This window comes from Pelodiscus sinensis, chromosome 20 (genome assembly GCF_049634645.1).
Source record: "Pelodiscus sinensis isolate JC-2024 chromosome 20, ASM4963464v1, whole genome shotgun sequence".
Classification (NCBI taxonomy): domain Eukaryota; kingdom Metazoa; phylum Chordata; order Testudines; family Trionychidae; genus Pelodiscus; species Pelodiscus sinensis.
The window spans coordinates 8394779-8414689 of NC_134730.1; the positions used below are offsets into that span (position 1 = coordinate 8394779).

At 44.5% G+C, this 19911-nt stretch overlaps 1 protein-coding gene across 12 annotated transcripts in view; it reads right to left on the reverse strand.

Annotated features, from left to right (window-relative positions):
• GAS7 (growth arrest specific 7) overlaps window positions 1-19911 on the reverse strand; it is a 239840-nt gene that overhangs the window by 54256 nt on the left and 165673 nt on the right. For 10 of the 12 annotated variants that reach the window (XM_075903567.1, XM_075903573.1, XM_075903568.1 and 7 more), the window contains 2 exons: window positions 18426-18524; window positions 7481-16652 (listed from right to left, as the gene is read on the reverse strand). The exons of 1 other annotated variant lie outside the window; for it this stretch is intronic. In XM_075903567.1, the coding sequence (XP_075759682.1) occupies window positions 16539-16652; window positions 18426-18524 (213 nt within the window). In that variant the 3' untranslated portion in view covers window positions 7481-16538. Of the gene's footprint in view, window positions 1-7480; window positions 16653-18425; window positions 18525-19911 lie in introns of those variants that run through there. One more of the 12 variants, XM_075903566.1, reaches the window with a different exon arrangement.

The window sequence follows — 19911 nt, forward strand, 5'->3', positions numbered from 1 at the left end:
CAAGGGGTCTGGAGTTGGGAGGTGGCTTTGGGCTGAGCCTGGGGCAGGGAGTTAGAGTGCAAGAGAGGGTGAGGTGCACAGGCTCTGGGAGGGGGCACAGGGCTGGGGCAGGAGATTGGGGTTTTAGAGGGGGTGAGGGATTCATATTCTGAGGGTGTGGGAGGGGAATCAGGGCTGGGGCAGGGATGAGGGAGGGGTGAGAGGCAGAGGTCCAGCTGGGTGGCACTTACCTTGGGTGGCTCTGTGTCCTGCTCTAAGGCAGGCTCTCTGCTTGCCCTGGCTCTATGCATTTCTGGGAAGCAACCAGCATGTCCCTTTCTGACACCCCTAGGCGGGGGGGGGGGAGCGGGGGCAGGTGGCTCTGCTTTCTGCCCCTGCCTACAGGCATTGCCCCACAGCTCCCATTGGCCACAGTTCCTAGCCAATGAGAGCTGCAGAGTTGGCACATGGGGTTGAGGCAGTGCACAGACACCCCACATACACACCTAGAGGGCCACATGGAAGGAGGTGTTGGCCACTTGCAGGTGTGCCATGGAGACCAGCAGGCAGGAAGCCTGCCTTAGCTCCACTGCACTGCTGGCCATTTAACAGCCATGCTCCTGGTTTGGTTTCAAGAGCCTCTGGAAGATTGAGCCCAGTTCTAGGAGATGCCTAACAAAACTGGCTGATGTGGTTTTAATTGTCTCACTCAAGCTCAACCATGAGATGGGTAGAATGTATAATTTTGGCCGGACTTAGGCTGGTGTCCTCCAGGTGCAAGTTCTGTAGTAACACTACCCTACAGCCGTGAGACAGAAGATACCTCTTTAGCCACACCCTACACACAGTCGTAGTCATCTCTGTACAAAGACCTGGTAATGGATCGTTGGGAAACAGACAATTTGCTGAGCAGTGCAAACTACTTGCGGGATGTGCAGCGCCCAGAAATAGGCAGAACAGCTGGAATTAGAGCTCCAGGGTGCATGGCTGGTAGCTCTATGCACCTTTCCAAATGGTGCTAGGGATGCTCTCATGTTTGAAAACAGATGCATGAGAGGTTGCTAGTGGAGCAGGATGCCTGCCAGCCTGCCTCAGCATGTGTGTCCTGAGCTATATGACAGGTCTATGTGCATTCAGTTAAAGGGGGAAGATGGGGTCTGGGAGACAGTCAAGGAGATGATCCTAACGGCAGTGGATCCCTGGAAGGGACAGGGCAGGGTAGGGCCCTCTCATGGCACTGCCCCTCCTCTTCTACCCTAACTGAGTCTCCCCTTCCCCTCCTCCAGGTCAGCCGTCAGCTGGAGACTGGCCAGGGTGCCCAGGAATCTATGGGCTCCTTGCAGAAGACCCTCTCCCTGCCCAATGTGGGAAGGTCAAAAATAGCCACCAATCTGTGTGCCACCCCATGCCTCCCCTACTCCCTTGGCAGGAGCATCCACAGCTGGATCCAGCCATGGTAAAAGCTGTGTGGACAACTGTGGGGAGCTGCATCACGGACCCTGCACCTGCCCTGGGTGAGGAGCCTGATGGTGGGGACAGAGGCTAGAGGCTTCTCCCAACCCTCACTCCCTGGGCAGGTGGAGGGTCCATGGCGCTCTGCTCTGACTGGAAGCAGGGCCCTGAGTGGAAAAGGAGGGTGGAAGCCTCTGGTTTTGGCTAGGCTCTGCTGCTGGGTGGGTGGGGCTTGGGGAGTCTGAGAGCAGGGGGCGACAGCAGTTCTGGAGGAAGAAGATTTGGAGCGGTCCACACCCAATTCAGGCTAAGGGAATGTCTACACTATAGGGGGTTTTTTTTGGAAAAGCAGACTTTTTCCAAAAAGACCCTTCAATTATGTCCACACTGCAATCATGTTTTTCTGAAAGGAAATCAAAAGAACAGAGGGTTTTTTTCCGAAACTGGTAATCCTCATTCTATAAGGAAGATGCCTTTTTCCGAAAGAGCTGTTTCAGGAAAAGACGTGTGTGGATGAGGAAGAGGGAATTCTTTCGAAAGAAGAGGAAAGAGGAAAAAGCACAGGTGCTCTGGTGGCCACTCCGTCCATCGTAATCAAAGCTGAAATGCGAGATTCAGTATGGATGCTATCTTTTGAAAAAGCAGATCACTTTTTCGATGTGCTTTGGCAGTGCAGACGCTTTCTTTCGGAAGAAGTTTTTCCGGAAGATCTCTTCCGGAAGAGCTTCTTCCAAAAGAAGCCTGCAGTCTAGACATAGCCTAAGAGATCTGGAAGTACTCAAGAGGACTCCCGGACATGAGCTGGGGATAAGGAAGTGTGTGATGTTAACAGTGACAGAGAATGAGGAAAAGAAAAGGTTCTGAGATAAAAAATCCAGTTATGACTGGGTTATGTTTAAACTGAGGGTGGACTAGGAAGATGTCAGAGCCAGTTTGGATGAGTTGTTCAATGCAAATATGAGCCTGTCACTTTACAGACTTTTTCAACCATCCAAGACACACTTATATTTGAGTCACCCATTGTGGACCCACCTGCCCAGACCAGATTTCTCTGCACCATCAGTGTGCCTTGAGGAGTGGCCTGCAGATGTCAGAAACCAGTCTCTATGGACTGGTGTATAACTCACTCATCCATGCACTCACCTGGCTTTGATTTTCCATGCTGCTCCTTGGGCTCTTCTGACTTGATTTCAAAGAGGCCAGTGTCAACATCCCACCTTCACACCTGGGGCCAATGAGAAGCTGTGGCCACTCACACACAATGTCAGTCCACTCACAGTGGCTCTCTGACCACATTTGATTTGTAACATTCAGACTTACAGAGCAACTTCCATTCAAGAACTTCAAAATCTTTACAAATGTCATGGCTAAACCCTATGATCAGTAAAGTTGTGAGTCTGGGCTTATTTAATACAAACATTTAGTTTGCAGCAAGATGGGGTGTCAATCTACCTAAATGGCCATATGGACCCTGCTTCTGCACACTAGCTGGTTCTTAGTACATTTTAATCCCAAAGGCTATGTCTACACTGCTCCCTCTTGCACAAAAAATATGCAAATGATGCAAAGCATGGAATATCACCATGCCTCATTTGCAATTAATGAGGCTGTTTTTGAGCAAGAGGCTTTTGCATGAACACAGCTCCTTTTTGCACAAAAACCCCTTCTTGCACAAGAGCCGTTCTTCCTGAAAAATGAAGAATAGCTCTTGCGCAAGAGGGTTTTTTTGCGCAAAAGCCTCTTGTGCAAAAACAGAGCCTCATTATGCAAATGAGGGTCAGCAATATTCCATGTTTAGCCTCATTTGCATATTTTTGTGCCAATGTAGACATAGCCCTACAGTTTTCCAAGTGCAGTAGAGAACTCAGCAGCACTAAGGGAGAAAGAGTGTGGCAGGCTAATGTAGAGTATTTGCACATCAGTTTGCTGCAAACTAAGTGTTCATGAGGCCACACCCTAATTTAAAATTCCCACTCAAGATCTGGATTGTTAAGAAATTTTGATTCTCTATACACACATCAGGTGAGCACGAGACAAGGTGGATGAAGTAATATTTTTAGTGGACCAACTTATGACGGTCAGAGAGAAGCTTGCAACGTGCACTGAGCTCTTTTGTAACATAGATGCACAAAATGTGGTACAGAGAGATAATGGGCCAATATTCAGAATGAGAGGCCTATGCTCTATACGCATTTCTTTGGTATGTGCAACAGCAAGTGCAAAATGGTCGTTCATTAATAGTTAGGTGTTCAGCTATATTGCACCTCACTGAGCCTGCAAGGCCCTCTTGTGCTTGTAATCAGAAACATGCAAAAGTCTGTACTTCTTACTTTAAGACTATTACTCAAAATGGTTCATACAAGGACTGTAAGTGCTTGTCCCAGGCCTGTACCTCTACCACAGCAACATCCTTTCCTGCCCTTGTACCTATGAAGGATGTTCCAAAAAGTCACATCACAGGGAAAAAAAATACTGAGGCCTGAACTTCTGAGAAGTGTGTGTCAAATGTTCCTGTCACCTTAGACAACAGTTCACACTGGAGAGGTCAGCCAGGATACATGTAAACCGACAACTGAATGACAGTTTAGGTCTTAAAGAAACAAGTTGTTTAAACTGGTGTAGCGGTAATATATTTGATGGGTCTAAAGCCGGTCATAGCTCTGTATATACAAAGGTATAATTTATGTAGTATCTGCAGAGTGGGCTGACTGTTTGGTTTTCTGCACTAGACACCAGGAACTGAAAATAAAATTGAAGTTGAAAGTTCATGTCCTCTTTCCATAGCAACTTGTGAAAGTAAAATTATTACAAACAGGAGAGCATGGGCAGTTAACGGTCTAGCAGAAATGTTGGCTTTTGGTGTAAATATTTCAGTAGGACCAGTTTATAAAACTTAGTTTTTATTTGTATAATGGTGGAGATGTCAATTTAGAAAAGCAAATGATGACATTAGCATTTCCATGTTTTAAGTCATAATTTCCATGTAGCTGTTGATAGGAAAATATGCACATAGCAAAAGAGCATGACTGACAAACAAGATATCCCTTAGTTTATAAGGTGCCACAGGACTCCTCGCCGCTTTTGCAGATTCAGACTAACACGGCTACCCCTCTGATACAAGATATCCCTTGCCATCTTTAGGATGCTCAACAAGTACAGTCCCTGCTATTGCTGGTAACCCTTACCCAGACTGTGTGGCTACTCCAGAACCTCTTCCTCATCTGATTATTAGAAACTAGAAATAGGACAATGGATTTTTCAGTTTGCTGGTGTGATACCCTGCCCCATGTATCGTTATGCTGTTATTTTGTACTTTGTATGCCTTGTGAGGTATCATTTGAAAATTCATAATCTACTACATCTTATTATCCTGCTGAAATGTGCATAACAACATTACATATATAGTAGCCCAATGGCTGTGACTCTGTAATGCTGGCTGTTCCCTCTGGGCGGCACTGTTGCCTCGCGCCGTGGCACTCAGCAACAGCTCCGCCCAGAAGGAACAGCCAGGGAGCGGGGCCTGGACGAGCGTGTGTCTCTGACATCAGGAAAGGGCGCCGGATTCAAAAGGAGGAAAGCGGAGTAGACACGGAGGAGACAGAAAGGAGAAAGAAGGAGGTGGAGGACAGCAAGAGAGAGAGAGAGACGCAGTAGGAGGAGAAGAGAAACACAGAGTGAGAGGCGGGAGGGGGAGGAGAGAAAGAGAGAGACGGAGAGAGAGGCAGGAGGTGAACGAGATCTGAGAAAGAGAGAGGGCAAAGCAGTAGGAGGAGAAGAGAGAATGGCCGCTTGCACAGCTTGCTTCCGCATGGCAGCCTGGCTGAGCAGTGCAGAAGTCAGCCGAGTGCCACGGCGAGAGGCGAAGGGGGGCGGGGTGGTGATGTGCACGCCCAGGGGGTGGGGCCTGGATGAGCGTGCATCCCTGATAGACAGAGGAGAACGGAGAGAGAGTGAAGCAGGAGGGGGAGAAGAGAAAGAAACGGAGAGAGACAGAAGGCGGAGGAGAGGTGAGAGACAGGGGGAGGCAGCAGGAGGGGAGAGAGAGAGAGAAAAAGACGGAGCGAGAGACCGGAGGCTCAGGAAAGAAGACCAGCATGGAGGAGAGACCTGAAAATCCCGTCTTATGGTGGGCTAATTGTCTAGTTACATATAAAATGATAAGATTTTGCTACATGAGTGCTCTGAAATATGTTGTAATTTTGGGTAATACCCAAAGACATACTTGCACATCAGGCAGGTGCTAAAGCTCTATTACCTTCTTAACTGGACAATCCCCGGCAAGGGAAGGACAAAGCTATAAACTTACTCAGATGTCATTAAGGTCAAGCTTGACAAAGTTGGGGTTGGTCCTCCTTGGAGCAGGGGGTTGGATTAGATATCCTGAAGTTACTTCCAACCCTGAACTTCTATTTACAATTCAACTGATGGACAGTTGGCAGCTCAAATACAATGGAACTACCTGAGTTCATGATCCAAAAGAGACTTTTCTAGTATAAAGGGTCAGAGATAGGAGGAGGGAAAAGGCCTCTGGTCACCTCTCCACTCGGTCTCCATGACCTCAATAAAATATCTGAAGTAAATAGAAGTAGATGCAGCCTGTGAAATGTATTGCAGCTCATGGCAAGACACATTTTTAAACTGTTAACTTTGGTAAAGTTTAGGAATTATATTGAAGTTTCTCTCTTTTGTTAGTCACCAATTATAGTTTTTATGCTGTACCACTTAAAATGTATCTTTCTCTAATTAATAAACTTGACCTATTATTTTATCTAAACTGGTATGTTTGAAGTATTAAGGAAAATGCTACATAAGATAAGAAAAGTTGGCACATAAATATTACCCATTGGAATGTCTATTGAGCAGTTTGAGAGACATTTCTGGGATGCAAGGCTGGGACTAAGAATACACAGATGTTGTCCTGTATATAATTCATGGCTAGGAGAGCATTCATATGTTCAGCTGGGAGTGATTTTACATGCTAGTGGCAGTGTGTGCCTGGAGGAGATTGCTGTTCACCAGCAAAGTAATGTGAAAGGAATCCCCGGCTGGTGAGTAAAAGGGGACACAGCAATTCAACAGCCCACATTGCATGTTGGGCAATGTCACAGTTGACAAGTTCCAACAGGTTTCATTCTGGGTCAAAGTGAAAACAAAACCTTTCAAGACATTCGGCAAATTGAAGAGTCAAAACATTTGTTTGAAAAAAAAAATCAAAATGAAAAATGTTGAGTGACTCTAAGCCAAAAAATCCAAAGGCTTTAGTAATGTCAAAACAAACAGGATTCATTTTGCTATTACTGAAACATTTACATTTTTGGTTCACATGAAACTATATGGGGAACTAGACATAAATTCACAAATAGTTTTCTATCAAACAAAACTGCATATTTCAGCAAATAAACTACTCACTAAATTTTGTTGACCCAGCTGAATTAGAAACTTTCTTTTAATTTTCAACCTAAATATATTCACAAACAGATTATTCCCATTTGTTCTTGTGCCAATCCTATCCTTGAACTTAAATAACTCTACACCCTCCCTGGAATTTACCCCCTCTTCCAATGTATTTATAAATAGCAATCAGATCCCACTTCTCAATCTTCATTTTGCTAGGCTGAACAACTTATGTCGCCTAGCCTTTTCTCATGGGATAGTCTCGCCATTCTCAATTGCCCTGGTAGTTTTTCTCTGCACCTGTTCCAGTTTGAATTAACCTTTCTTAAACCTAGTGACCCAAACTGTACACAGTATTCCAGAAGAGGTCTTACCAACGCAAGTCTATTTTTACTGGATATACTTTGCTGGATACATCTTAGAATTGCATTTGCCTTTTTCACAGCTGTATCATGTTCATGGTTCATACACCCAGATCTCTCTCCTCCTCCATCTCTTTCCACAGATGAATCCCATCTTAGAGCAGAAATTCATTGGAGCAGCAGGTTGGAGAGATACAGCTATGTGTATAATTATTATGACAGTGTGATGAAAATCATTGCTACTTTTGATTTGAAATAACAATTTGATAAATATAACACCATAGTTGCCAATATATCGCTATACAATTTATTTGACAAAGGATGAGATGAAGCACCAACGTGTATATACACTTGCAGAATAATGCAGGAAAATACAGTTTAACTTTTTGCAATAAGACAGAAAAATGATGTATAGAAAATGCTTTCAACATTTAAGGGCCAGATCTACAGGTGGTGTAAGTCAGCACCATGCTACTAACTTCAGTGGAGCTATGCCAGTGAATTCACCTGAGGAGCTGGCATTTAAACCTTTTGAGCATTCATTTCTTCAGCCATAATGACTCTATTATAGGGTTTTATGGGACAATTTATTACAATTTTCACACTGATTAAAGATTTACTGTTGTTATTCAGAAAGATCTTATGTTATATCATCTATTTAAGGATCTATTCAGACAATATCTGTGGAAAGATATAAAATTTTGGTTAAACATTTAAAAAAGAGGTCATTAATACTGACAAAAGACAACTGTTACTTTAAAAATTTAGAAAGTATTTAGTAAAAGGACTGTATAGATAAATTCATTTTATTAGAAAATAGCTTTAGAACATGGCTCACCACTGATCTGCTCTACTTTTGAACAGCTGCTGTTAGACTGTCTGCCAAACTACCCACTGGGTTTCCTACCTCCCTTTGGACTGTTAAAACAAATCAAGCAATTTAAAACAGATTAGATTCCAATTGTCTGATAAAGCCACCTGCTCCACGCAGAACAGATTGACACTGTTGCTCTAAGATGTTGTTCTCTCTGTGTAAAACTAAGGCAACCACCCTAGGCAGCTTTAAAAATCACAGCCTTGGTACCACCCATGACTCTGAAGGAGCTACTAGCTCAGGACAACAGTCCCTAAATCCAAATGTCTAGATGGTGACGCCAACCTGAGCACACCAAGAAATACTCATCCAATGCCTGTCCCAACCCTCAGCCGATACACATGCTGAGTCACTGGGCCACAAGGAGAGCCCCAGAGGAAAGGCTCCTCACTCACAGGAACCTCATCAGAGAACAGTGTATGCTTGGATCCACAGTAGTCTTTATTCAGGGCCATAAAGTGACATTATCTGCTTGTTTTAATGCCATCCCTGAAACTTTTGTTGGGGAAAGTATGACAAAGCCCCTGAATGACCTCAGCTTCCACTGTATTGACTGTGCACTTGCAGGTTCACAGGATGTCCCAAAACAAAGAGACCCAACAAAGAGAGTAGGAGAAGGAAGCAGTGGCTAATGCAAGAGGAAGGGGCAGTGAGTGGACCTTCTCTTTAACATGGCTAAAAAGTTTGCTATCCCCTCATTTTCAGTGGTTAGCATTTCTGATGTCCATACTTGACATTAATCATCAGTGCAGTAACATCAGGTAGTTTGGATCTACAGCAAGTGACAGTATCAGTGCAGGAAAGGGGACCTGAGAACACTGCTGAGCACTGTTGCTCCTCATCTGTGGAAGTTCATGAGATGTGTCTATGCATTTTTATACTGTGTAGCTGTAGCAGGTTTAATTTAAAGTGGTGCTTAGAATTTGGGGGACTTACTATTGTATTTTTCTGGAATTGCAGTTGAGATTCAAACAAACAATATTCAGTGACCTAAAAAAAATCTGTAGCAATGAAGCCAATTTATTCAAATTATATTCCTGGAAGCTCAGGGAATCTGAATTCAACAACGGGTAAGCTTTTTCTACATTCCTACTGAGCTTCTTTCAGACTGCATCTGAAAAATAGTGCATCTTAAGTTAAGAGAATTTAAATTTGCTTCAAATCTGTTTCAAATGTGATTAAATATATTTCTTATGCTATTGACCTGAACAGTTATTTACAAAGTCTTTAATAAGGTACATATGTTAGTATGGATTAATGCAGACTATGGTGTGTAGGACAAAAAGGAGTAATTGGTATTCCAACTACAGCAGCTTAAAGCAGTTTGAGAACCAGTGACTTTCAGAAATGCATCCAAGAAGCAAGAAATCTTGTTTTGAACATCAGTACAACAAATATGCCAGAGACACCTGAAAAGCTACACTGAAAAACAAAATGCTTAGAAATGGATACAACTCTGGTGGAACAACAGGGAGGAGCTGAGCATTCAGAAACAGAAATCATGTATCTTTAAGTAAGATCTACTTTAAACCACTGTACAGTTAAGCAGTTGAGAAGAAGTCCCCCAAAGACAGGACATGTTAATGAAAAAGAACATGTTCTCATTATGTCACCAGTAGAATGCAAGTGCTCCCAAGTTGTGAAGAGTGTGTTGAACAGGATTTGTGTGTGTGGAACTCTGAGTAATAGAGCAGCCTGAACATCCCTATTCCCTCAGAAACACAGGGCAAACTTTGGGCATGAGCTGGATATTACCATACATCAGTATGCCAGCGAACTCTGGAGAAGTGACCAGGGAGTCACTGTACTCCTGAATCCTGTCTTACTGAGTATCAAGGGACTTCTTTTTCACAGCACTTCTAAATCCCCAGGAAAACTGGGCTGAAGGGAAGAGTACCCTTAATATCACTATTTCCAGTCTTGGAGAAAGTTTATGACTTGAGTTTGACTTGTCTACAGCTAAAGTTGCATGCAGAGAGTTACACATCTTTACTGCCAGATGCACTCATTTTCAGTATGAATATCTAAGTGAAGCCTCTGTCAAATGCAGCCACTTGGCTTTAGCAAGGCAGCTCACATGCCACGGTGGAAAGGAGCTGAAATAACAGCAGGACACTCCTCTCTATGGGTGCATAAGATTTCTTGTAGTTTGAATTCTTCCCAGCATGGTCTTGGTCATAGTTCATAGCAGAGCTGTTGCACTGAATCAGTTTGGGAAGAAACCTGCTGGTACTCTCCCCGGCTCCAGTAGCTACTGCTCTTTACAATGTCCAATGCTGGTCAGATGCTGAATTGGCCCAATCTCTTGAATTTTTGTCCCATGGCTGGATCCCCTGAACAGAGAATTGTATTTTCTTAAATAGAACTTTTAGTAGATGTTGCTCTTGTAGAGCATGAGGCTAGCAGCTTTACAAGGCTGATGGACCCACTGGGCTCCTGGAAAAGGACTGAGTAAATTCAGCTAGTAAAGAATGCAGGAGCTGGTGTCTTAAATGAGCAACCCACTCTGATCACATTACTCCACTTGCCAGTTACCCACATGGACTGCCGTCTTCAAGGGGTGTTTGTGATCTGTGAGGTTCTCGATAGGGAGCCAGCTGTGTGAGCAAAGCAGTGTGTCTCCCTATGTCTGAGATCTAAAAGTTCACTCTTGCTGTTGGCTTGGGGGGGGGGGGTGCTTTCTTTCACCTGGTGGCAGTGGGGGCATGGTGAGTTCTATGCTCCTCCCTCTGTGCTAGCTCCCCACTGAACTCTGACAGAGCCTGAATTCAGAGCACTGCAGAGCACTCTGAGTATGGAAGCTGAGCTCTGTGTCTATGGTACAGAGTAGAAGGTAGCAGGTATATCAAGGGCTGATTGGGTTTCAAGAGCTATTCTTATTGATGGAAAGGTTCAGGTGCCATGTTACAGGGAGCCCACAGCCTTTTCTAAACACAATATGTAACTGGGTCCCCTCAAACCCAGCGCGATAGAGTGGCTGTCTTTCAGCAGATGGTGAAGCTAATTCCTTCTGAATACACTGCAGCCTTTCACACGTAAATATCTAAGATTCTTACCTTTGAGTGTGACATGAAAGTTCAAGATTTTTTATTTATAGGGAAGCCTTATAATTAGGTCATTATTTGGCACCTAGATCAGTAGTATGATTTCCAAAGATCATCATCACCTATTAACTGCCATTTTCTTCCAAGAGACTTGTGAATTCTTAGCACTTCTGAGAGCAGCTCATATCTATCTTTATATGTGGAAGGAGGATTCCATCTTACCCATTTTTTAAAAACTTGCTGAAATGCAGAGTTTGGGTAGTACATCTCTCAGCCAGTCCAAGCAGTTATTACTAAGTCTGGTTTGAATCCACAGACCCAACCTCCTCCAAAAGTCTTAGTCAGAATTCCCATTGAAAATATCTGATATGCTATTAAATTAGCAAGTTAGAAATGTAACCTTCTACCAGAGAACAGCTATGCACAGGATGGTGTGGGGAACATGCAATGAGAAGTTGCACATTAAAGTGAAACAAAGTGGCAATAACCCTGGGAGCAAGCATATGTTTACCTCTTTTATACACAGCAACAGAGAAGATTGTGGGAGTGCTCATTGCAAACAGTCACAGCTGTTCCAGGGAAGCTGCTCTAGATGTGCACTCAGGCAGAACTATATATGAGCAAATGACTCTGGGAGAACAGTTATTTTTACAGGATTTTGGGCCATGATTTCATGACCTTTTTGGAGTCCTTCACTTGTCTTGTAAAATGCAGCTCCAGAGCTTTCAAGCTGCCACAGTCCTAAGAGAGAAGTTTTTTGCAGGCTCACAGAACCTGAGTGCTGAGTAGCTACACACAAATGTGGGTTGTGGATCTCAGAGCTTTCAGAGTGGTCGGGAAATTTCCAGCAGCCTTGGTGGGAGTTCTTCCTCCGAGAAAGCAGCTGGGGGCCTTAGATCACTGGAGAGGTAGATCTGACTTCTGTTAAAACCAGGCACATCCAGCTAGCAATGAAGCAGAAGCAGCAAATGGGTTGGTTCCAGAAGTAATTCAAAGAGCAAGATAGGTCTTAAAAAGATGGTTTCCTTTAAGTAAGATGCATCAGTAAATGGCTGACCAAAAACGCTTGACAGGCTGGAGTGGCAGGCAAATTTTGTTCTGTTTCTGTGTGAAGACGGAAAAGGCTATATGTGTGCAACATGGAAACTGTTAAACATCCTATTGTAGAATGAAAATGATTCAGACCAGCACAGGCTGCTGACAATATAAAGAAGTTAAAATGGACAGATTATATTGCAATTACGAGGAGAAAGGAAGTGTCTGTGGCCATGGATGCAGCAGATGTAAATGAAATTGGACAGTGAGGCAGAAATGAAGGGGGAAAATATAAAGCTATTCAACCTAGACCGTGGTATTAAATACTCTGCCCTTAGTGAACTAGATGACAATAAAGCTGAGAAAAATAGCTATTGAAAACCCAAGACTGTCAGCTGGACACAAAGCGCCTAGGCAAGCAGTAGCTAGGGTAAGTTAATGCTACCAGAAAGAAATAAGACGCAAGTGATCTTGACTGGGAACCCATTGCTGAGGGGCATGGCTCAAAATACCTGCATTGGTTTCCAATTTAGAAAAAAAACAGTATCTCACCTCTGGGATGAAAAAAAAGCATGTGACAAAGAGCATCCTGAGACATTCTCACTAATTGTCCTTTATGTGGAAACAAATACACTAATCATAAACTGGAGATCTTCTACTGCCCAGAGTCAAACTTCTTTGGAGTTTCTTTAAATTACAGGTGACAATTCTCTTAAAAAAAAAAGTATTACAGCCCTCATAGTAAATTCATATCTGAGTCCCTAACACATTTACCCAGCCTTGCTCGGGTCCTTAACTTTAGTTAAGGTTGCTGGGTTTTTTTAAATAAAGGAAAATGTATAGGCTTTATTTTAAATGATTGTCTTTTTCAAAAATGGGTAGCAAGAGCAAAGTGCACAGCTTGACTGCTTCCTGCGCTCCCCAGCCAGAGTTGAGGAATGCAGAAAATTGTGCACTTTCCCCATGCTCCTTGGCGAAAGGGAACAGCCAGCAATGTTCCCATACGAATCTGGATGGGGGGGCGCTTCAGCCCCTGCTGCCCTCCCTAAAGGGTATCTTCAGGGTAGGAAGCCTCATCAGCAATCCAGGAAAGGGGGGACATGTCTTCAGCCAGCATGTTTCACCTGCCTGGTGATTGTCTCTCTTTTCTGTACGGCTTTCTGAGAAGCAATCCCATTCCAGGCACATCCCTTTTTCTTGGCACAACCAAACCCTTACTAGTTATTTATTTATATATATTTAGTGTGTGTGTGTGTACACACACACACACACACACACTTAGTATTTTAAACAGGCCAATTTACAAAAGGTAAAATTAATTACGAACAAAATTGATTGCGGACAAAAACCTTAAACAGAAAAATCTGCATCAAAATAGTTAATCTTTTAAGAATGCCATGCTACATGTCCCAAAATCCACAATTCTTCAGTCATGAGAAAAGACTGTTCAGTTAAAAAGCAAACAAAAACACCCATAAAACCCGCTATTACCTTAAAATGGGATGTGAAAGGCAAAAAAGGTTGACGAATAAAAAGGGATATATTCATAATAATAAATATAAATTAAAGTTAAGAAATGCAGGTAATTAAGACAAGCTAGATGCATTACTAATCTATAGTCGATATGGTTAAAATAATTATTTCAATTGATTTCCAGTTACAAGATAGTAAAACAGTACTGATGCAGAAAAGGCAGACGTGTTCAATAAATATTTATGTCCTGCATTTGGTATTAAGTTGGGATAATGCATTATTTTATTTATATAATTATTCTGATCATAAACTTTCTATTTCAACAGTAACTATGGAAGATGTTACACAAAATCTGCCAAACTGGTTATCTGCATGCAAAAGTTTTAGAGAGCTTTCCAAATTATTGGTTTTAATTTGTACTTTACCTTGGAAATTGATATAGTACAAGAAGACTCGAAGAAAGTCACTGTTGTACTAATAGACGACATTTTTCAAATTGACCTGCAGTAAGACTTAGGCACCAAAATGCCAGAGTTACTTTCGGAAATTGTACTTTTGAAAACATTACCCAACATTTTACTGACTTTTCCAGTGCACAGAGGTGAAAGCAGAATGATGTGCCCTGGTTCAACAGTCAGGAGAGGATCAGCTATTGGTAGCTAATTAGCTACTGGTCAGCTGTTTTCAGGCACTGCAGGCAATCCATTCATCCCTTCTCTAATCAGTTCTCTGGCCAAAGCTCCTTATCTGTTTGGTTGCCATTCAGCTGTTTTTGCAGCATGCAATGGCTGCAGTTCCAAGCCTGGCTCTGACTGCAGCAGGTGAGCCTTTTTCCAGAGAGAGGGAGCTGCGCTGGGAACCCTCTGGAACAAAGCAGCCATCCCACTGGGATCCTCAGGAACAAGGCAGCCAGCCTCCTCAGAGCAGCCCCACATCACTTTAAGTGACTGAATGCTCCCTGTGGCTCTCTCCTCTGGGTGTCCGTGGGAGTGGGAGGTTTCACACGCTGTCCCCACCTCTCAGCAAAATCTCTCCACTCCTGGCAGATGAAAATCTGGCATTAGATACTTGTGCCTTTGTCACTGTAGGACTACAACAATGTGGTATGCCTGGCCACAAAACCTTCAGCTGCTTGGAAACACCAAGTACTGCACCTCCTTAGCAACGCAAGCTCTCTCAGGCATCTCACACCTGTTCTCCATGCTCTACACTGTAACCTTCCCATACAATTTCAAATCAGCTTCACGGTCTTGTCCTTATCTTCAAAGCACTTGATGTCCTGGACCCTAAAAAGCCATCTAAATCTCCAGGACGAGGCCCATGGTCAGCTACACACTTTTGGCACAGTGGAGCTCTCAACAATAATGGTAAAGTTTATCTGTGCAGGTGACAGAAATTTCTCAGGGTATAGTCCAAGACTCTGGAATAAACTCCCCCAGGAAGTAATGACTCTCATAACCTCATCACTTCCAACCTCCACGTGCAAGGCACATTACTTTGATTTTACCTTCTCTAACACAAAGGCGTAGTGACGGGGTATTTAATAAATATGCATGTTTCTCCTTCTGGGGGAGAAGAAAAAACAACATGGACTGCTTAATGCACTGCTGGAAAGAGCCAAGCTATTACAGTGATGATTGCAGTGTAAAAACTTATACCAATTGGCAGGGCTCGCCAAGCGGTGGCAGGCTCTGCTCACCAGCTGTGCAGAGGCGCACGCTGTGCATGCGCAGACCATGCTGTGCGGCCACACCGGGCTAAAATCTACTCGCCAATTGGAATAGACCTGCTGACTATCTGCTAAGATCACATGGGTGCAAACCCCAAGGAAATAGATAAAGAGTGATGGACAGAGAGGATGCTATAAAATGTGAGTTATTTTGGGGAAATCAAATGAAGGACAATTTAAACCTTGATCTATTGGTTGGGAAATTATCTCCCAAAGGGACTGCTAGAAGTTCCTGAAGAAAGCAGAGTGCTGGACATCACACTGCAAAGGAAGGGATGGGCTTGAAGATTTTATTCCATTGCAGGTGTTCTCTTTCTGCCACTTAAGTCAATGAGACAATTAATGAGGTAGCTGTAGAACAACTGAGTCTTTCCTGGCCATAGATGGTGCAAGAGATCCCTGTCAATCTTACTTTCTAATAGTCTCAAAGAGAAATGGAGATGATGGAGGGTTTATTTGTCTCTGAGTGGGAGTACAAAACAGGAAGGGTTTGAACAGGAGTCTTTCCTCTGGGGCTTTTTCTCCTAGCCATTTGCCTTGTTTACTGCACTGGGAAACAGCCCATACCTCTCTGCATTCAGTATCAAGAAGTTGTGCTAATAAGTATTATACAAAAATCAATGTATCCTCACAACACCCCTATGAGGTAGGTATTATGAGCCCCTTATTATAAATAGTGGGACCAGAAAAGTTTTGTGATGTGCCCAAGGCCATCCAGCTGAGCAGTGGCAGTGCTGAGATCCACATTCAGAAGCTCCTTGATACCAGCATCATGGTCAAATCGCTGGTTTGCTTCCATGGCAGTGGCTTGCTACATGGCTATTCTTACATTCTACACAAAGAGTCATGTGATGGGTTTAGTGCACAGTCATCAAAGAGCAGAGCTTTCTCTGAACCAGGAAGCAAGGTCCTTTGTTTCTCCTGGGGGCAGTACATCATTGGCAGCTGGAAACCTCTGACAGGAAGAGTAGACCCCTCCAGTTTCTTCACCCTGGAATGTTGGGAACTTAAGGCATAGCACAATGGGAATTGGTGTGACGATCAAATGTGACAGAGATACTCCCTACAGGCAATAAATACAAAGTATCTGGTAGCAAAGCAACCCTCTTCCAGTCCTGTACCTCTTCTGACCCTTTACAGAACCCATTAGCCTGGATAAACCAGCAAACGCATCACATATCATTTATCGGATCAATCTATATTTCCATGTCCACAGGTCTGATCTCTCCGGTTTTGTGTTCTTTTACCCAGAGTTCCCTGTCTTTGGCAGGTTCCACTTTCTGAAGTAACTGATCCACGGGCTCTATTGTCTAAAAAGAACAGAATGAGAAGCAAATTGTCAAAAGAATATATCAGAATACAGAGCAAGTCCTGCTGCAAGAGCTCCATGCAACTGGCTCAGCTTGCCACTATCACAGGAGAACATTCTCCTCTCAATTAGTTGGATCCATAAATGGAAGGTCCAAGAAAACACAGGCTTTGCAATAGGACTTTGACCATTAGTGAAGCAAGTCCAGCATATACTGCTGAGCACATCCAATTCCTGGTGCCACAGGAGGTGGCAAACCAACCCCTAATAATGCACTGGGCCAACTGTCAGGAACCAGGGCCTGGGGGGGTGGGGAGGAAGGGGAATGTCTAGGAATGCTGGCCCCAGGGAAGGGACGGACCAGGAATGCTTGGCCTAGGCAGGAGGTGGGGGAAAACATAGGAATACTCCTAGGATGGGGATGGCAGAGGACCCAAAGAACCCAAGAATGATTGGCCTGAGGTGATGCACGGGGTGATGCAATTCTCTTCCTGGGGCCCAAAGGCTTTGATTTCTCTTCATGTGACTGGCGTCTTGTCTGCTCCTTCTAGGCTTAGAGTGCCAAGGTGCTGGCCCAAGTGTGCAGTGGTAAGGAGAGGTAACAGAGGCCTGAGGTCTGATCTGGTCCATAGAGGCCCTTCCCCCCAGCCTTTGAAGGTCATTCATTCTTTGGCCCCAGGTGTATTTGGCATCTGTTCAGTGGAAAACTGTGAAAGGCAGGGTGTTCAGAGCAGCCCAGGCAGGTGCTCCGGCCAGCTCAACCAGGAAGCCTCTGTAGTGTCCCAGAGCCAACCCAGGCAGCAGGCAAGCACAGATCTCCAGAGGCGCCAATAGGGACTGTTTATTGCCTGGGGTAAGGGAAACCAAGGCAGGGCTCACCGACGACATCAGGCCTAAGTGCGGCAGGGAACACCTGGATAACTTGCACTATATATGGCTATGAGCAGTGCTTTTTTTGCAAGAAAAAAGGTGCTGGTTCTCCAAGGGAAAGTTGTTGAGGGGAAAAAAAAGCAGCACTGGGGACCGAAATGTGGTTGCAGCCCCTTTACTACCCACATATCCTGAGAGAGCTTCCATCGGGAGCCCCCAAGCCACCTCAGGAAAATAAATGCCAATAGGTGCCGGTATGCCCGAGGGGAATGCCATTCATTTACGGTGTGCTGGGAAAATAGGGGTGTGCCGTCACAAAAAAAGCACTGTCTATGAGTATATGATTTATGTAATGTGACTATATATCCACAATATATCACAATCCACTGAATACCCCACACATCAGAATACATGCCACATACGCAAGTACTTGAAAAGGTGCCAGTTTTACAAGATTTTATATTTTCACTTTGAACTAACAGTTGCTGTGATTACCATTTGTCTCGCAACAATGAAGGATGGTGTAGAGCAGCGTGTACTGCTTGCAGAGTGAGAAGTGTTCAGGTACGAGAGGTGTAAAGTAGAGCCAGGGGCTGGTTTGCCTTATGCCCTCCTATCAAGCCTTTTTCTGCCACCCCCCATACCACATGGCTGCCATGATGAACTATTTGAGTTGACATGCCCCTTCTGACCAGCCCCTCTGCTCTTCCATATGCCCTATCCCCAGGCTCCGGATGTCTCTGGAGATGCATGGTAGGTGCAGACTCCCAAACTGGCACCACCTAGATCTCAGTCTCCATTAGACAGTGGAATTTAGCACCCTACATACAAGACCAGGCTGGAGCTCAGTAGAACCTCCCTCTGGCTCTTGGACCAAAGGGAGGCAAAGGCAGAGAAGACTTACGCTTTGGTTGAACATGTCTGTCTCGTGCCGCAGCTGTGTGTACTGGCAAAGGTGCTGCCGAATCATTTCCACTCGCTCCACCTCCAGCCTCTCCAACTCCTGTGAGAAAAACAGGCCCATATTTTGATCAGTGGCTGAGCCCAGATTGCTGCATGCATGCCAAAATTAGGTTTTGCTAATGGTGAAAGGTACACATCACTGGAGACAGCTGGGCTCAGTGCTCAGTAAGTGCAGGAGCAGGAGGACTGGCCCGTGGCCAGTGCAGCTGGTGATGGAACCAGCAAGGAGCCAGTGCAGCAGGAAAGAAGGCTTGTGCAAGTTCCTTGATGAGATGGGGAAAGACAGGAACTGCAGGGCCTGTGGAAAGCTGCTGCTCTTGAGTGCAAGGGCAGGACAGGAACAAGGAGGCCCTGTTTCCAGGCTGTAGCCTGGCTCACTGTGCTAGTGAGCTCCTGAAATTACTTTGGCAGCACTGCTCTGGAGGCTGGGCAACATGAGCTATGCTCAGAGGTCATTCCCCAAGGGAATGTCTGTGTGTTCACCAGCAGCTTCTTGTCACTAAGTTAGCCGGGAAGTGTGGACATGATCAAGGTTTTAGTTGATACGGACTGACCCCTTTTTAAAAAATGTTCTGCCCTGAGGGTCAGTGCAACCGACTCTTGGATTCTGATGATGTAGCCAAACCTCCCTACCTGCTTTTTGCTGCTGTTGGGAGAGTCTGGCCAGTAAGAGCTGTCAGGCCTTAGACCAAGATAAAAGCATCCTTAGCAGCACTATCATACACTTGCCTGATTGGTTGGCTGACTCCCCAATTCTGTTCTGTGGGGAAGAAAACTATCGCCTACAATGACAGGCAGCTGAGCAAACTCCTGCTTTCCACAATGAGAAACCCTGTTTGCCTTCTCCAGGGAATTTCCAATGGCCCCTTACTGAGACACACAGAGAAATGCAGTTTGGGGAAAGGCAAGCACATGCATTAACGCTGACAAGTTTCTGTTAAAGACCTTTCCAGAGAAGGAACATCCAATGCCATCCAAAACTCCCAGATGAGCAGGAGATATATCATCCTGCACTCTGTATGAGTGGGGGGAGGTGAAAATGGGATATGACCTTTGGCAGAAATTTGGGATGAAGGCTCAGGAAAACTGTCCTTATGGAAAGTGGGGAAAGGAGGATCCACAGTCATGGTCCCCAGCTCACCCAACGTTCTTGCAGAAATAACAGCTTCAGGAAGGTAAATTTCATGGACTGAGGGACAGAGAACACAAAGTAAACATCTTGAGGGGTAATTCGATCAACTTTCAGAGAATGAGGTTAAAGACCCATTGGGAAATGATAGGTTGAACAGTTTGAACCAGCTGCTAGCTGCAGAATAGCATTGTTAATAGGAAGAGCAACCCTGGTTGGTACCAAGGCATAAAGGATGTCAAAAAGTTGATGTTGTCCATCCTGTTCTTCCTCCAGGGTCTTCAGCCACACTGCATAG